General features: G+C 36.7%; 3 protein-coding genes across 3 annotated transcripts in view; all 3 read right to left on the bottom strand.

Moving 5' to 3' along the window:
• Positions 1-2795: 2795 nt before the first annotated feature.
• Positions 2796-10453, bottom strand: LOC136811454 (palmitoyltransferase ZDHHC3-like). The gene is made up of 10 exons (XM_067068063.1): positions 10304-10453; positions 10030-10118; positions 9708-9784; positions 9353-9420; positions 8954-8998; positions 6547-6608; positions 5921-6011; positions 5548-5620; positions 4160-4271; positions 2796-2959 (listed from the first exon to the last, which is right to left on the bottom strand). Exons 1-10 carry the CDS (start codon positions 10417-10419, stop codon positions 2874-2876), a joined length of 819 nt encoding a protein of 272 aa, XP_066924164.1. The 5' UTR covers positions 10420-10453; the 3' UTR covers positions 2796-2873.
• An 811-nt stretch (positions 10454-11264) lies between these two features.
• Positions 11265-14291, bottom strand: LOC136811431 (acetylcholinesterase-1-like). Its single transcript, XM_067068034.1, has one exon. The coding sequence runs from the start codon at positions 14223-14225 to the stop codon at positions 12423-12425; it is 1803 nt and encodes a 600-aa protein (XP_066924135.1). The 5' UTR covers positions 14226-14291; the 3' UTR covers positions 11265-12422.
• A 1091-nt stretch (positions 14292-15382) lies between these two features.
• Positions 15383-19246, bottom strand: part of LOC136811539 (uncharacterized) — a 40490-nt gene continuing 36626 nt past the window's right edge. Inside the window, 1 exon segment of the mRNA XM_067068161.1 lies at positions 15383-17650. Within this exon segment, the coding sequence (XP_066924262.1) occupies positions 15891-17650 (1760 nt within the window). The 3' untranslated portion in view covers positions 15383-15890.

Here is a 19246-nt window from a genome sequence, read left to right on the forward strand (position 1 = left end):
GAGTCCGAAAACACACATGAATGGATTTTATCAGCGAAAAGTTTATCTTTCTTGTTATCCAAGACATTGTCTCGGAGTATGAAGAATGTCTCTTTTCGGAAATCATAGAGGCAAGCCGTCGAATAGCTTTGCCGCATTCTCGACCGTAACCACCAGTCGCAGAAAATACCATTGGTGTTAGTGAGTCATGTTCAATTTCGATCACTCTATTGTTGTAGTGACGTTTCTTTTCGTTTTCGTTTATCATGTAGCAGCGTTGTGGTTCGAGGGAGACATACCTTTTAGCTAGTGGATTAAAAACCCTTATATCAAAGAATGCTTTTTGGCCTGTCACCCAAAAACCTCTTGCTGAAACATCTAATCGAGCTTCGTCTGATTTTACCGACGACTTCGGAAGGTTTTCGACTCCCACCAACGATTGGAGGGATGGCTCGATCTGCACGTCATGGCAAACTTCTTTCAACATTTTTGCGAAGAAATTTCTCAACTTGTTGTGGCGGAGAGAGATATAAAACCCCCTTTTTTACACGAGAGAGCGTGGTCTAATGAAAATGACGCACCACACTCGCAGTTTGATGGTGTTCGATTGAGCTGCCAGCCATAACGGATGCGAATGAGGTCTTGGAAGCATTGTTTAGAGAGATTGTAACTTTCGCTCTCCAATGGTAGCGTTGACAACCAAGATGAAGCTCCGTGTTCTTGGTTTAACAAGAGCAATGACTTCTGTTTTTCATTTAGAAGAGCATCGAGAAGTTGCAACGATTCGTTGATTTTGTCAATCTTTTGTTTGCGAATTGCCGACTTCTTCTTGTTGAGATCTGGATCCGGGATGTATTCACGAGTTTGCGAGTTTATTGCGTCACTAAGATGAGACGTGATTTGTCGAGAGTTGGCGTACTCGATGGCACATTGTTCTTCGAAGATGGGAATAGCGAGTCCACCATGCTTGGTAGGCAAAGATATCAGTTTTCTCTCTACCTCATTGAGATGGATTCCACCGGTGATTGATGGGATGAACTGGTGAAGAATGATCTGATCGATTCTCCTCAGGTGGATGGAGATATCTGGTATTATCCTCATGATGAAGGTTAGTTTGTGACGAAACCCCTGAGGTAAAGCCAACATACGCAGCTTGCGGTTCGATTTTGCCAATCTCTGCGAGGAGAAGTAGCTCTTTACAGAGGCTGTCGACTTTTTCTGCGACATATTCGTCTCGGAAGGTTGTTGAACCGATGACTGCACCGAGGTGGCGTTTCCCTTACGTCGTGATGTTGATTAGTATCCAAATTTGGGTCCAAGACGACACAAGGCATCCCACCATTTCACTAAGTTTTGAATAGATCCAGCAGCTGAGAAGTCCTCGGCATAGGCTTCAGATTTTGTCTGTATTCCTGGCAGGTTGTCAGTAATCTCAAGTACCATTAGAAGGAGTGGAATAGCTGCAATTGCATATACAGCCATTGCGATTGGGTCGCTATGAGTCGTGCCTTCGTTTGAGGAAATTTCGACGCCCCCAATGACGAACAATCTTGATGGTTTGGTGTAACTGTTTTCAACGTACTGTGCAATGGCTGGGCAGATGATGCCGATGTTGTGGACGAACGCCTTACGATTGATGGAATTGAAGGCATTCGCAGCGTCGATGAGAAGGACGGCCTCTGTGTCTTCGTGATCGAATATGTCCTTCGTCGCATGAATTGCCGCCTCGCAACCCGCTTCTTGGCCTGCACAAACTTGCAGCGAACCAACCGAGTTCTTTACATGGGTTTTTACAATTGCCATTTGTATATTATAAAAACGTAATATGTTTCGCAGCGGATAGAGTCTGCCACACAGCCACCACCGTAAAAAATTCCCGTCTTCACGTTTGTTCCTGTTAGATGAAACTCGTCTTAGACTATAGCATAGTCTACACACTACTCAATCATAACAGAGGGGTATGCCACTGGGCGAAATAAGAGATTTCCAATCCTGGAAATATCTTGAAAATATGATATTTCCATATACTTTTGTAAATATGGAAGAAGTTCGCGAGCTTCGTTGCCGTCTGTATTTCAAATCGTACAAAATTGGTATAAAAAGTCCGACAATTTCATTTCTTTGAATTACTTAGCTAAAAGGATCGATTGATAGGGCTTGAACATTACACGTAATTCACAAAGGAATTGTTCTCTATTTTTTCATAAGTTTTCAATATGTTTTATCAACATTTTTCAACGCAGAAATCCCAGAATCTCAACGGCGTGTATACGTTTGAATCACTTTTGTCTTTCCAATAATATTTTTTGTGCGACTTGAAAAAATAGTATGCTAAAGTCGAAAAGTTGAAAACAATCTTAACGTGGCGACAACGAAGCTAGCAGTGCTTTTTACAAAATGAATGCAAAAAAGGAGATGGATTCCCGAGTCATAACTTTTATCCTTTTGATTTCAAAATATATATGCTGTGAATGATGAGTAGATTTTGTTCTTTACTGAACAATCTTGTTAATTGCTCATAGCTGCTCTAAAGTCACTCTAAAGTCAGGAATGGAAAAAGCCTATTTCCTATCTAAAGTTTCTACACAAAATCTGCTCCCCTGACGTAACCCAATTGTCGGAAATTCAAAACAGAATTCTGTTAAAAAGCTTGTCCCCATCCTGATTTTCTGACTTATAGCTAGTTGACAAAAGGGGTTGTTGTTCTGTAAGATACACGATACCGAAAGGTCACAAAATAAAAATATCAACCATCTTAAATATGTGAAAAGTTGGAGTCGCTTCATTAAATTTGAGGAAAAAAAACGAATGAAACATTTAAAGCGATTCAAAGTTTTTAAAGATTCAAATTTATTGGGAGTAAAACATACAGTACAATTTATAAATAAAAATATTCAAACAGTTTGTACAATTTCGTAGCCTTCATGAGAATGTATCGTATTTGAAGTGTTCCAAGGAAGAAGCCATTTTATGTACGAGCCTGAAAAAAATCAAAGAGCGACCAGGTCCACTAAAATAGGAGCTACGTTTGGTAGCAAGGAAAAGTTGGTGAGAGGGTGCTAATTAACGTACTGGAGTATTCTGCCACGGCTTCATTTTTGAGCATTTGCGAACGGAGTGCTTTCCAAAATCTTAGAGAGAGAGAGAAAGCCGACAGACCACTTTATTTTGACTTTTGAGTAAGCTGTGGTGGTGGGAAACGACTGGCCACTTTGTATGAAGTTAAATCGCCGCCATATTATGCCATATTAATTCGACACTTCAAGTCGAGTCGTCGCAAATATTCAAGTTGACTCGTCGCATCTCAAGTTGACTCGTCGCAAACTTTTTGAGCTTGGTACAAGTATCTTACTTTGCATGAACCTCGTTTAACTTCCATGCGCGTGTAACAAGGATTCTAAGTTCAAGGAGATAACCCTATTGAAATTCGAGGCAAAAGAGATCCCGGTGACGAAAGTCGTAACGTAAGGGAGAGACGGGCACAAATGTAATTTAATGGAATAAAATTTCGCTGCGTTGAGCTTGTCCGCAAAATATTAAGATTTTGCGGATGACTCTATAATTTTGGGGTACCTTCAGGGAACTAATTTTTGCGTGAATAATTCTCGCAGAACTTCTTTTCGCAGTATTCCACTTTTTGCCTAAATTCTTTCATTTTCCTAGATGTTTTTAAGGATTTCTGGTAAAATTTGCGTTTCGCAGAACTAATTTTCGCGGTAGACACGCATAAAACGCTAAAATTAGTTCCCGCGAATATTAGTTCCCTTAAAGATAATATTCGAACGTATCTTCTATTATTTGCTTACACAGCTTTTTTAAACAAAAGAAACAACAATTTTCCTGGGGGTGCGAAAACATTCATTGTTTTTTTTATTGCTGACGTAAACATGCAAGCGCGTCAAGAAATGAAAGCTTTTTATTACCGAATATTATCTCTTTAAAGTAATATTTTCATATATGGTGAAAATCATTACGTAATAAAACTTACATAGATTAAGTAGTGCTTTCGTATAAAGAATGATTTTTTATCTCCTTAATATCGATATCTACTACATCCTCAAATACAATTTTTGTCTAGACTGTTTACTCCTACCCTTAGCCTATGAACCTTAAACAATGTGACGAGTCAAGTTGAGCTGCGACGAACATTTGAAAGATAAGAAATGGTGAACGAACAAACCTGCTCCAAAGACCTCTGTGAGTAAAGCCACTTTAGATTTTGGCGATCTGCTCATATCTTCCGTATTTTGAACTTGTTCCACCATCGTCGTGTCATGGAAAACAGAGTAAATCTTCAAAGAAAATTTAAAGGATGTGTCAATTATTAGATCTTTAAGAACGGAACAGAGAACAAAATGCGCAGTATATATAGTGATTTCCTAGAATTTATCATTCATATGTTTTAGGGCAGTTCCTGTTCGTTCTCCCTTCACTTTTAAGCAAAATATATCACCAATGGATATGCGAAAGTTTCTACAAAAGTGGGAGTAGAATCTTCTTAACCTACTTTAGGCGTACAAACTTTCGCGAATTTTCGTGAGCATAAACTTTCGCGAATGAGGTATATTTTAAGTAGAAAATTTTAGGTTTTCGGTGCATAAAACCAGTGTTTTGATCGTTCAAATGTACTCAAACCACAATTGATGAAATTTTTCCATCCTTTCTACACTAGATCTTATCCTTGTCATCATCAAGGAGGAAATTTGAGTAAATTTTACTTGCCGATTTTTTTTTCGCGAGCATAAACTTTCGCGAATTGTCCTCTCATGAATTTTCAAAGACATTTACTTTCGCAAAAAGGGTTAAAATTCGCGAAAATCGAGAAAGTTTCTGCTCGCAAAAGTTTGGGACAAGCTAGAGTTTTTACAAGCTCTTTTTTGATTTGGTTAGTCGTTAACCTGTAATAAAACAATTTTGTTACTTTTTCTAAAGAACGCGTATTACTAATGACCAATTAGTGAAGTATCTTATAAAAACTCCAGAACATCCCAAAAGTTTGTACGCCTAAAGTATTTATCGAACCAATTCATCGAAACAGAAATGTTTTGTGGGGAGCTTTCACCAAAACCTCATCAACACTTGCCTTAATTTCAAATTGTGACACACCCAACCTCTTTTATCTGGGACCCAGGTGCGGAAATTTTCATCCGACACGCTTAAGCTCTGAAGGTCGGGAAAATTTTCAACATCTGGAAGGTTTACATTATACGGAATTTCGACAGACCGCGTCAAGGATTTTGCAGCGGAAGGCCTGGTAACCCAGCCCTCGTTCCGGGGATTGGCGGGTCCAGACGAAATATTTTTAGGTTTACGCACAATTGTAGTTGAACCCGACTAGGGATGCGGCACATCAAAGGCCGACTATCATTCCTCTCCGATGGGAAATTGGCCCGCTTCTTCAGAGCTTTAGCGTGGGCGGCCGCAAATTCGCCATCGGAATATCAGATAATAACCTATCTTATTCATCTCAAAGAGATTACTGCGGTCACATGATACGAGTGCAATTCGAAAATGTTTAAGTTAACTCTACACTCGCTCTCTGAAGGCGCACTAATTGAAGGTAGGTACCTGTTCGTACAGGATCCATATCACATACAACAAGAAGAAAACGCAAACTACGAACATCACTATAATGTGCAGCCTAAAAAAGAACTACAAAATTTAAATCATCCATCACAACATTGGTGAATTACACAGGAAAAACTCTAAGCAAATTTATTCTGCAGCCTTTCAAAAAATTTATGGTCAAAAGTTGAAATTTTTCAAAAGATTGCAGCTTTTCATTGTGGTCAAGATTTTATGATTTTTCCCTGGGTAATCGAGCCTACAAAAGTGAATCTCGTCACCTCTAACAAGCTTTTTGTGCGAATAAACTTTCCTTTCCAAGGGTTTTGTGTTGAGTGAAGAAAACTGAGGCATTACAAACGTGTACAACAATTACCTTCTACTTTCTATCTGTGTTCGTGTAAAACCGTTGGTCTTGTAAGACCAAGTCCCAACGCCCAAACTTACAGCATAGACAGTAGATAGTACTGGAAATGAAAGTTGAAAAGAAGCATTTATAATCAGAATAAACCTCTGACGAAATCGTTTTGTTGTGGTATATAAAAGACCAAAAGTTTACTAAAACAAGTAGAAGGGCTGTTCCATAAAATTTCCATACAGGAGGGTGGACAAACCTTTTCAAGTGAAAATAATTTTCTTGAAGTCTAGATACCCCCTGGAAAATGGCAAAATTTGCAAAAGAACCGTTGGAAAAAATTCTTTTTATGTCTTAAAGTGAGGGTGGACGAACTAAAATCAGTTGTTCACCCCCTGGAAATTCAAGAATAACTTTTTACCCCCTGGAAAAATGAAAAACACTTCTTTAGACCCGCTGTAAATAAAGTCTTCTCGGATTACCCCCTGGAAATGTTCGTCCACCCCCTGTATGGTCATAAAATGGAATGGCCTATTTGAAAAGGAATAATACAATTACAACTTTGAAATTCAGCAATGAGAGAAAATAAAGTCGAATCTTTGGATCATATTTTAAGAAGTCTAAATGATACTTTCGAACCCACTTACCTGTATAGAACAAGAAGAGGATGAAATATTTTTGATTTCTTTCACCAACACAATTATTTATCCTAAAACAAGAAAAAAGTCAAGTCTGTTTTCCGCTTAAGCATAGAATAAAAACAATTTTTTTTACTCATACATGTTTTTTTTATAAGCATACCACTTATAAGCATATGAAAGTTCAGATTTACAGAATTCCTAAGCATAACATAAGCATATATATCAGCCTGAAATAATTTTCAAGTTTCATTTTTTTATCTTTTTAAAAAAGGTTTGGTAGAGGTCAAGTAAAAAAAGACATTCCACGGCTAGCTACAATCCATCGCTCCCAAAATCTGAACAAATTTTTACAACATTTTAGAAAATTCACTAAAAACTTGGCTCGGGGTGAATCATAAGCATATAATAAGCATAATATATGCCTGGATGCTTTGAGAACTTAAGCATACACGAGCCTGACCAAGCAGGGGGGGGGTCGGTACTAAAATGTAAGACATACATGAGTACTAAAAGGATTTTCGCTAATTTTTGACATACCCCCACCTATTTTTCGAAGATGTTATTTTAGTACACATGTAATAAAATTATTTTGAGCAATTTAACCTAGATACCACCCATCTTTTGCCCTTTTACAGCTTTAAATTTACCAAAATGGTAAAATGGTGTGATTTTTTTCGTGCCTTCGTGCCCTTCGTGCCTTTGAAAAAAAAGTTCGTGCCTTTGAAAAAGAAGTTCGTGCCTTTCGAAAAAAAGTTCGTGCCTTTTGAAAAAAAGTTCGTGCCTTTTGAAAAAAAGTTCGTGCCTTTTGAAAAAAAGTTCGTTCGTGCCTTTCGAAAAAAAGTGCAAAAAAAAGTTCGTGCCTTTCGAAAAAAAGTTCGTGCCTTTTGAAAAAAAGTTCGTGCCTTTCGAAAAAAAGTTCGTGCCTTTCGAAAAAAGTTCGTGCCTTTCGAAAAAAGTTCGTGCCTTTCGAAAAAAAGTTCGTGCCTTTCGAAAAAAGTTCGTGCCTTTGAAAAAAAGTTCGTGCCTTTCGAAAAAAATAATTAATGACAAACAAAATAACCGAAGCTTCATTAGGTTTATAAAAAACTATAAAGAAGGGTGGTGATTTAAACTACATACTTTTTTATTAGAACGCCTTTAAATCATATAAACTATAAGTAGTTTTGGCGAGCAGGGGTATTTATATTTTAAAACAAATTTCAGCTGCTTTTTGTCTTTGAAATTCTTGTCATAATTCATAAAAATTTATAACTAACTTTTGATTATTAGAAAAATAATCACAGGAATTACACAAATGAGAAAAAAAAGAAGACATTGCATATTAACGAATGTGCTTTCGAATGTTTAGTTCAAGATAAAAAGACAAAAAAGGATTTGAGAAGTCAACAAACGCGTGCAAATTGGCACGGATGCAAAGAAAAAGTGAAAAAATTAAAATCAACTCGTCTTAGACTATAGCATAGTCTATGAAAGAACTCAAAGAAGAGCTAGAAATTTTTTTCCGAAAGGCACAAACTTTTTTGCAAAAGGGACGAATTTCTTTTTCAAAGGCACGAACTTTTTTTCAAAGGCACGAACTTTTTTTCAAAGGCACGAAATTTTTTCAAAAGGCACGAACTTTTTTTCAAAGGCACGAACTTTTTTTTCAAAGGCACGAACTTTTTTTAAAAGGCACGAACTTTTTTTCAAAAGGCACGAACTTTTTTTCAAAAGGCACGAACTTTTTTTCAAAAGGCACGAACTTTTTTTCAAAAGGCACGAACTTTTTTTTCAAAGGCACGAACTTTTTTTTCAAAGGCACGAACTTTTTTTCGAAAGGCACGAACTTTTTTTTCAAAGGCACGAACTTTTTTTCGAAAGGCACGAACTTTTTTTCGAAAGGCACGAACTTTTTTTCAAAAGGCACGAAGGGCACGAAGGCACGCAAGGCACGAAAAAAATCACACTCCATTGTTACAAACCTAGTCGAATTTAGTGCATCAATCTGCAAAATAATATAATTTTATTACTAAACTGTGCTGAACTGTACATAAAAATATTTTTAAAAAATATTTAAAAATTTGGAAAAATTTTGAAAGATTTCTGAAGATTTTTTCGAAAATTCCTGAAAAAAGAAATCAAATTTTTTCCAAAATTGTTAAAAAAATGCTCTATTTTGGCTGATTTTTAGAACAAAATACTAAGATTTTTCAAAAATCTCTTTAAGGGACCACCCTTTTTGGTATTTTAGTACACATGGTACTAAAATGATTTTTGAGCTTTTTCGCAGTACGACCACGTCACTAAATGTCATGATGTCTGAGATTTTAGTACCGACCCCTCCCTGGACCAAGGGGCTTATGGTATCATTATCTTACTGACTTTCACATGCTTTTAAAAAAAAAACATGTAGGAAAGAAGAAATCAACCGTACCAGGGACAGTGATGGTCCATCTTTCTAATGCATCTTTTACACACCCTGGAATAAAAAGAAGTTCTAGAATGAGAAAGTCGACTGTCAAGGAATGATAAGAATTCGAAACAATACACGCTATTCTAGTGTAGCATAAGGGAGTGTGAACAAACTCACCCAAAAAGGGACATATTATGCAGTCTTCGAATTATGGAAATTTTGAGTTATAGAGATTGGTTTATAAAGCATTGTTAACTGGAGGGACCAGAAAATTTGAGCACACATTCGAGTTACAGAGGTTCCATTGTGGTACTACATACCTAAAGTATGAGGATCACAGTATTTGAATAACAAAGACACTTTAGACCAAATAAAGTTTAAAATTCTTTAAGTTTAGGCTGGTTAATAATGGAAGGATACCTGCAATGATGGGCACGCGGTGGACGGAACATTTCACAATATTTACAAACTGTCCATTCATCATTCGTCTGAAAGCAACGGAAAGAAAGGAAGAAGGTATAGCTTATCACTAATGAACAACCATTAACAGACGGTACAGTATAACTGATAGAGTCGGAACTCTGAAGCCTTTGTAGCTCTTGATAGAAGTTAAAAAGGTTAACATGGCCTATTAGCCTAAGGCGTAAGTCCTAAAACCAAGTTTTCTCCGTTCGAATGCACGCTCCTCCCAATATCCACTAAATTCATAGAGAGCCAATCAGGATGATCACCAGGCTATCCACGTAAAGTATTAAACCATGACGGATTGCACTACCTTTCCTTTCTTCTTCTTGCGACTTCCCCTTCGAGCTTCGGAAAAGTCCACCGCTATTTTTGGTAATGGGACTTTCCCTAAAAAGAAGCATTAAAGTTAACGTCAATGGGTACATGCACCGCATTATGGAGATTGAATAACGTTGAAATTAAAAAAGTCTTTTCTTTCAATAACACTACGTAGAACAAGGGTCTCATTTGGAACGACAAACGAAAATTTCACGTACTAAACTTTATTATTTTCCAATAAATTTTCTCTTACGATCTTGAAAAACGGGGAAAACATTTGAGAAGGGGTCAGAGACGTTTGAAGACGTTCTTACCAGGGTCAGTGAAAGAAGCCTTGATATGCGACAACACCATCAGAAAGATGAATATGTTGAATGCCACCACGTGGAAAGTACCCCATAAACTGGAAAAAAAACGCAACCATTGTGCATTTCATATACAAAGAAATAAAAGCAGTGAAAAAGTGTACGTCATGATAAAAATAGAGAGTGAGAACAGATCATCGAACAGATCCGAACAACATCAGCCTGAAATGACACAAATTTGTTGTGGAAAACATGAAGAAGATGTGGAATAGAACATTGATACCTGTCGATTAAAGTAGGTAACAACACTTCAATGATGATGCAGTAGTCAGCATAAAGAATAGCAGAGTACGTCACCATGAAGCAAACAAATCCACATGGATCTTTTGGAATACCCATCCTGATAGTTTGTTATATGTAAATTATTTATTAACTAAAAAGAAAAAAATGCGATAATTCAGAAGGAAAATCGAAGTAGCATCATTAAAAAGCGACTGTCATTAAAAGATAACACCTGCAAGCTCCGAATATATTTGATACTCCCTATTGTGCGCACTTTTGTAATAATTGCGCCAATTCATAATACCTGCGCTAATTTGTATTACTTTTTGCGCCAATTTGTAATACCTACGCAAATTTGTTATAACCGTTGCGCTTTTTTGTAATTTCTGACCTGCGCAGGAATGTAATACTTTGGAATAAGCTTTGGATTCGAAGCCTAGAAACGTTCTTAAAAACGTTGCTGTTACTTAAAGTGTTTTAAGTACTGGTATTTCGGTCCCTAAGAAATTGTATGTCTTGAAATTACTAAGATGTTCTCAACTTTTTGACCCTTGAATGCTACACGTTTTCATATGAGAGCAATATAAGGCTATAAGGCTTTCAATGTCTGTTACATAATATTCTCTTTTCTTTGTAAAATATTCATTCGTTTTACAAAGAGACGAAAGTGCTTATATTATGCTCATCTTGCACGAAAAGAAAAGCGCGGGTATTACGAATTGGCGCAATTATTACAAACATGCGCACGACATTCCCTTTTAAAATCAAATTACTTTTAATTGTCCGGAGGTCGACAACTTTAGCGCGGAATTATTTGGAATTAATTTGAAAGAATTTGGTGACATTAAAATATATCAACATCACTATAAAATATACATGCTAAAGAGATATGCAAAAATATAATCCAGTTAAGGCATGTTATGTCGAAGTCTTCTAAAAGTCACTGTTTTTGAAATAGCGAATTATAATTGCAAAAGATATTTTTCAAAATTGAAAAACTTCTTATCAGTATTCAAAAATATTATCACCACTACAAAAATATACTACTTGCTTTACAAATTTGCACAAAATTCAATAATTTCTATATATCAATAAATATACTACATAATTGTCCCGATATTCCCGATACAAATATTTTCCGAACTAACCCTACTCCAAGGGCCATCTAGGTGCATCACAGATTGTTGAGTCCCACCCCGATACCATAGGTCATACCACCTGTTTTTTTTACCTTACTCGGATTAAAAGAGGCTTTAGCGACGAATATTCTTGACATTTTTTCGATGTAAATTTAAAATCAAACGAAATTGAAATCTACAAGTTATCCAATGATGATATTGAATTTATACCTCTGCCCAAAATGTCAATAGGGATGGCGCTCTCTCAATGTATGTGCTGTTGTTAGTGCCCTTCACTTTTCTTATAGTCAGGATGATTTTAGCCGATCTTTCCAGGGCTAATTGGATGTGTGACAAGGCGTGTTCTTATGTAATAAGTTATTCGGGTCTTATTGGAAAAAATTCCCTTTTCAGACGATTGAGGTTTTCCATATTTAGAAAGCTTACTTAAAAAAAATCATGAATTAAATAACTGAAATATAACAACAATAAAACCCCAAAAATATAACTAAGCTATGTTTATGAATGAAAAATTGTACCAAAAATATTTCCCTATATGTTAAATAAATAAATAAATGAATACAGTGATCTGTATTGACTGAACACTTAGAGGAGGAAGATGTTAATTTGTTTTTGTGGTCTATTCACCGGTCAAACTTACCAAAACAAAATGCAAATTGATCAGCCAACACGATATGAATACTATAATATGGCGCTGTAGTGAGGTGAAATTCCCAAAAGAAAAATACAAACAAGGCCATCAAAAAACTGTTACAAAAGAAAGAAAGAGAGCTTCAACATACCTCAATCTTTTCATTTCAGCCAAAACAAATTAACAAAATTGGCTTTAATCAAATGCTCAAAAATAATAGCAGCGCTTGAAAATCATCCGAAATAAAAATGATGCATCATGTATAAAACAATTGAAAAATAGCAGACCTCCTCAAGTGCATGATGATTCATAACATTTCACATTTAGTTGAAATTATTGATGGATATTTACTAATTGATCCAAGCATAAGGTAGGAACCCATTATCAGGGTCGTCCCACATTAGACATTGTTTTTGATGATAATCATCTTCCAAACGGACCACATCTCCATCACCGTTAAAAACGATCGTTTGACCAGCCTTCGTTCCTTCCACCACACCTTCCACCATGAACTGTTTGAACACCCTCCGAATGGTTAACATGAAATTCCGTTCCGATTCTGTCATTTTATGGTCGTCTGCCATTTCATAACCGAACAAAGCCATAGCATCGGTGACGTGAGCAGCGTTGGTGATATGGATGAGCCCATTCATCAAAGTAAGCGCTCGTTTAGGTTTCCATGCAGACACATAACGGTACGTGTTGTTTCGAAGGGCGCTCTTTCTGAAATTTTTGACCAATCGGTTGGTAGGACAGGTAACGCGCACATCACTAATTATGGTTTCGTAAAGAAATTGCGCTGTTACTTTAGAGTCGACGTAAGTGGTGAGGTTTTCATAAGAAGATGAAATGTTAGCGATGCTCAGTGTGCCAAAAGGTTTAGTGTGGTTAGACAAAAATTCCATCAACACCTCTTTACTCTGAAAGTGTTTGGAAGGACCAATGCCTGGCTCCTGTGCTGTCGTTCCAATCAACAGATCAACTCCATGTTTCAAAGAAGTAAGAACGCTCACATTATTGGCAGGAACAGGTAAAACCACTGGATCCACTACTAACAGAGAACCAACAAACAAATCTTTGGTCGGAAAATTTTGAAGATCCTCTTGCGCCCAATTCGGATAGACAGTACCAGGTATGGAATCAATAACTTCCTTTGGTGTCAAACTATAAAAACATTCCCGAATTTCTTTCGCGGTGGTAAAATTTCGGCATCTTGATCGCTCGATAAAAATCCGATTATCTTTGGCAGCTACGGTAAAATCTCTTGGAAAATAAGGCGAGCCGCTCACCGGTATACCACGTTTGAAAAGACCATCCGCTAAAGGTGATGCTGCTAATGCATATATAGATGTTCCACCAGAGCTTTGACCGGCTACGGTCACTAAGTCTGGGTTTCCACCGAATTTCTGAATGTTACTTTGAACCCATTGCAAAGCCATTATTTGATCTAATAAGCCATAGTTACCATACGAAATGTCTTTTGCCCAAAACTCTTTCAACGTCAAAAAACCGAAAGCGTTCAAGCGGTAATTAACACTAACACTAACGACGTTCATTTCAGAGGTGAATCGGGGGTGAGGGTTATACCCTCTCATGTGAGCGTACCCGTTTATTAAATATCCTCCGTGAATCCACACAAAGACCGGTAAATTAGCATTCTCATCCAAAGTCGGTGTGTGAATGTGAAGATAAAGACAATCTTCAGAAGGTTCCACAGCAGTTTTCCCGAAATGATTGGGCGGGTATTGGATACACATGACGTCAGCGTTATTCGATGTGAAAGTGTCCCTCAACTTGGCTTTTGGAACAGGTGGTTTCCATCGCCTCTCACCGACTGGTGGCTCTGCGTATGGGATTCCATAAAAACTATGAACAGTATTTGAATCGTGTACAGTTTTTGAACCTTTGAACGTGCCAGCATTCGTTTTAACCACAGATTGTTGACCAGGTGACTTTTTAACCAAAGCAACAGTTACTGCGATAGTTACCACTAAAACAATCAAAACCAATACAATGAACAATGTTCTTTTGCTATTCGATTTCAAGCGTCTCTGTGGTGAAGATGGAGGAGGGCCTCCTCTCGCATTGAAAATGTCTATATCACTGTCAGACTCCGAAAATTGAGGTAAAGGCCCATATCGTGTTTTGGACATTCTTTCATTTGTATTATTTTTATCTATTTTTCTATGGAGTTAAAAAAAGTATACAAAATTAGATTGTCGATTGATCTGATAAAAAGCAAAGAAAGTTCAAAGTGGACAGGCACAAACAAACAAGACAGTTTGTCAATAATAGCAATCATAAATATATGAAAATATGATCGTTTGCTGTAAGAAATATCAACACTGTCTCTCTAGAACTGATCCTTCGTTGTCGTTGTTGAGTTACTAAAAAGCCAGTCCGAACTTCTTGTTATTCCCCACTAAGCTCATCTTTCTAAGCTTGACTAAAATCAAATCATTCAAGATTTAAAGTTAGCTTTTATTCTCGTTATGTTCCATTTTGTGCCTCATTTCCCTAGTTATTCTTATAAACCAAGGAAAAAAGAAGTGTGAAGAATTTTTAGCTGCTAAGAGATGTATAATGTCGTCAAGGAGCCAGGGAAATATTTTCATACTCCATCAATCTTATAGTGCTCTTGAAAATATCATTGAAAGAGAGAATCAAATGAACTCTTTTTTCTTTTTTATAAGAACCAGCTAATTTTTTATCACGCTTGGCTGTTCTTATTTTTTGGGCACTTTGAGCCTCGAATTGTTCTTATTCTGTATTTATTTATAAGTTGTAATTAAGGTATTTCAAGCTTTTTACCCAATTTTGACTACTTTGACCTGTAAATTGCTTGAAATTGAGCAATTTCAGGCTCAGGAGTTCTTAAACTGTTCTTATATTTTGGTAATTTTGAGCCTCATTGTTCTTGTAAAATTGTTCTTAAGTAAAATAAAAAGAGTGTAATTGAGAAAAAATATCCAATTAGAATCATCTCTCTGATCCTATCATTTAAAATTAATAAGATATAATACAAAAACGCGTACATTAAAATGATAAAAATAAAACATAACACATTTTTAAAACGATATTTAGACCTATGTCTTTTTCAAAATTGGGAAAATCTACAAGTAAGGAATATATACGCAGTTATTATGAGAATATCCTCTATAAGAATATCAGGGTGAAAATTGGCCAAATGGTAAGAATACCCTAAGAATACCCTAGGGTGAATTTCACAGAATTTGATAAGAATACAGTCATTTTGTATTTTGTTAACAGAAAAAATTGCTTAGGAAGAAATGTAATTTTAACTCAAATGTTCACTCAAAAGTCCAAAACTCTCATGTTTGTAAAAAAAGTCAAGTCTAAAAAAGTAAGAATACGTTAAGAATATTTTACCCTTAATTTTGGCACTTTCTTAAGAATACTTGACCCTCAGCCAAAGCATACTATTCTTATAAAAAAAAGCGTGTATTGTGATATTCAATGTCAAGAGAAAACTGGTCTGAAAGTCGTACTGACGAGGGCTTTTTTATTATAAATGGCGAAAAAGAAAATTTGTAAAAGCGTTTCATTCCCGTTCAGTATTCATTTGGCTTAAAAGTAAAAGAATTTAGAATACTACTCAGACAGAATTTTATATCGAAGTTAAATCGAAGCGTCAAAATATTGTGAATAGCGTAAAGAAGAAACGAAATAACGAAAACGTTTTTAAGATGCTAAACACATTATGACCATCATTACAATGCGGTATCGAGATTCAAGTCATGAAAACATTAGTTCACTCTGACTACCAAATACATTGTAGCAACTAATAACATGTTTCTTTAATTAGTCCATACGTAAGGTAAGAACCCATTATCAGGGTCGTTCCACATTAGACATTGTTTTTGATGATAATCATCTTCCAAACGGACCACATCTCCATCACCGTTAAAAACGATCGTTTGACCAGCCATCGTTCCTTCCACCACACCTTCCACCATGAACTGTTTGAACACCCTCCGAATGGTTAACATGAAATTCCGTTCCGATTCTGTCATGGTTTGTAGATTTTTCTTCCACCACTTAAAACCAAAGAGCGCAATAGCATCGGTGACGTGGGCAGCATCATGGAACGTAGCGAAGATGTCGATCACTTTATCAGCTTTCCACGCAGAAACATATCGGTATGTATTTTCTCGCAAAACGTGCCGCCTGATATCTTTAACAAATTGGTCGGTAGCACAACCCACTCGAGCGTCTGTCACGATGGTTTCGAACAAATATTGCGGAGAAATCTCCGTTTGGACGTAAGTGGAGACATTCTCGTACGCTCGGTATACATCTTGAACGTCGATACTTTGAAAGGGCTTCAACTTCTCCTCAAAGAAGTCAGTCATGTTTTTATGTTCGTTAAAAAAGCGTACGGGTTGCAGACCAACTTCTTGTGCAGTAGTTCCGATGAGAAGATCAACTTGGGCTTTGAAGTCGCTCTTGTCCGTAGGAGACAAAGGTAAGGTTAATTTATCAAGCACTAAAACAGAACCAACAAATAAATCTTTCGTTGGAAAATCGAACAGGTCAAGCATAGCCCAGTTCGGATAGACAGTGCCGGGTATGGAATCAACAATTTCCTTTGGTGTCAAACTATAAAAACATTCCCGAATTTCTTTCGCAGTAGCAAAATTTTGGCATCTTGATCGCCCGATAAAAATTCGATTATCTTTTGCAGCTTCGGTAAAGTTTCTTGGAAAATAAGGCGAACCGCTCATCGGTATACCACGTTTGAAAAGACCATCCGCTAAAGGTGATGCTGCTAATGCAATGACTGAAGTACCACCAGAACTTTGACCTGAGACAGTCACTAAGTCTGGATTTCCACCGAAATTTCGCATATTTTCCTTCACCCATTTCAGTCCAAGGATTTGATCCATCAAACCATAGTTTCCGTACGACACATCTTCTTGCCACAGTTCTTCCAGACTTAGCCAACCGAACGCATTCAACCGGTAACTAAGGCTGACTGCGACAACGTTCATTTCTGAAGCAAACTCACCATCAGGATAATATCCAGGTAAATCAGCGTAAGCATTCATCAGGTACCCTCCATGAATCCACACGAAGACTGGTAGATTAGCATTCTCATCCAATGTCGGTGTGTGAATATGAAGATAAAGACAATCTTCTGAAGGTTCTCTCTCCACCGGTGGAAAAGGTGGAGGGTTGTATTGAATACATAGAGTATTTGAAATGTTGGCGATGTAGATGTCAGAGAGTTTCTTCTTTGGAACAGGTGGTTTCCAACGGAGCCGTCCAACGGGTGGTTCAGCAAACGGAATACCTTTGAAACGGTACGACACCTTGTTGTTGTTTGTTTCTTTGAAACCTTGAAATGTACCTGCTTGTGTTTGGACGATGACGTCATCATTATTCGGGACGTCATCATCAGATGGAGTGCTTAACACAACAGCCAGTATGATGATGAGGGTGGAGAGGAGAGCGATTCCTCCACCCACACAAACTTTTCTGTTCATATCTCTTCTCTTTGATGGAATGAGATGAACATCTATCCCTTGCCATTTCTCATATCCCTTATTCATCATCACTTATGTTAAACGATACAACAAGATACAATGTTAAGTAAATGTAATCAAGCAACACGTTCTCAAATTTTGAAGAAATGTCAAAAGTTTCTCAATATCTAATAATCTAATAAAGGAAGATAATATTTTACTTCTCTCAAGACAGTTACATTTTATAGGGGGGCCGTACGATCTGGCGGTACTCGGGATAAGGTCTAATTTAGGGCCGGGAGGCGGTAAAAACAATAAAAAGTGTTCGGGAAACGGTATTATGCAAGAGCAACGGTGACGGTAAAACACTTGATTTTTCGTCCGGGATGAAGTAATTCTTATAAAAAACAACGATATTTCGGTAAAAGTCATACGTAGACGGTACATAAAATTTTCGATCAGCTCATCTTATACCCCCCGTCTCTCGATTTTTTAGTTTCGAGAGAGGTTTTTAATTCAATTTTAAATTAATCAAACTTTTATTTTTCTTGCTATTTGGTAGAGATAAAATCTCTCGTCTTTTTTAGATAAGCCTCAAAATTTTTTCTTTTAAGTGTTCATTAGAACGAAACTGAAAAAAGTTTGAAAACTCGAAGACGTGACTCGAATCCAGTCAATATTCCAAAATAGTATGTTATTGGGATATGTCTTGAACCAAATCGCCAAAATCTTGGTGAACTCATCAAACAAATGTTTTTTAAATAGGTTATTTGCCAAAAAATGGATCGAAAATCCTGTCTAAACTATTTAATACTTTGGTCTTTGCGACATCCCAGAGGAATCAGTAGCGGTCTGAGTGGTTCTAAATTCTTTATTAGAAAATCATCACTCTTCGTAAATTTTTAACTCTCTCATATTGCCACTGAACTTGTCTTAAGGTTTTTAATAACGCATTGATTTTGATATGATCACTCCTCAATGATACGCTTTGCAAATCTCATCTTATCACTCCATCCATCAATAAAAGTAACGAAGTTTGTGGACACTGAAAATTAATTTTTCTATTACTTAATAAGATCCTGAAGATAAAATTTGATAACATTCTTATAGACCCCAAATTTTTGATTTTTATTTCTGATAACGGACAAAGGGTGTTGAGTCAGAGGTATTCTTAGCGACCGTTTCTGAAGAAATCAAATTGTATAAGAAGACATTTTAATCTTACAGTACCAAGGTATTTTCAATTTAATTTAAACTAACAGTACTCTGCTTCACATTGGAGCTTTTTACCAGTACTAAATATATTCTTAGCAAACTAGGCTAAGCTGATGACCTTTAAATTTGGTTCAGTAGTTCTCAAGTTAAGCTTTGGAAGTCAAAATTCACTTTTTAAAAAGTCCAAAAACAAGTCAAATAATAAATTTAAAATTTACCGGTATTTTCGAAAATTTTGGACGGGATAACGGTAATTTTCAAAAAAATGGCCGGGAAGGCGGTAATTCAAAACCTCGTACGCCCCCCCCCTTTATACACTACTTGATTCAATTACACGTTTCTTTACTGATGATCAAATCATGACACAGGCTCATTCTTGATCAACTCTTGATGTCAGAAGTGAGATAGAAGTGAGATAGGCAGATCGTGTCAGATTTCAGAATAATTAAGACATTTTTAACGAACGAGTCGGT

Source organism: Clytia hemisphaerica, unplaced genomic scaffold (assembly GCF_902728285.1).
Source record: "Clytia hemisphaerica strain Z4C2 unplaced genomic scaffold, Clytia hemisphaerica genome assembly, whole genome shotgun sequence".
In the NCBI taxonomy this organism is placed as follows: domain Eukaryota; kingdom Metazoa; phylum Cnidaria; class Hydrozoa; order Leptothecata; family Clytiidae; genus Clytia; species Clytia hemisphaerica.

Excerpts from the sequence above, each read along its gene's own strand:
- LOC136811431 (XM_067068034.1), bottom strand. The coding sequence starts at position 14,225 with ATGTCCAAAACACGATATGGGCCTTTACCTCAATTTTCGGAGTCTGAC.
- LOC136811454 (XM_067068063.1), bottom strand. The coding sequence starts at position 10,419 with ATGGGTATTCCAAAAGATCCATGTGGATTTGTTTGCTTCATGGTGACG. Across the intron at positions 8,999-9,352 it reads CCGCGTGCCCATCATTGCAG|GGTGTGTAAAAGATGCATTA; the intron begins GTATCCTTCCAT and ends TTTTTATTCCAG. Across the intron at positions 6,609-8,953 it reads ATGGACCATCACTGTCCCTG|GATAAATAATTGTGTTGGTG; the intron begins GTACGGTTGATT and ends TTCTTGTTTTAG.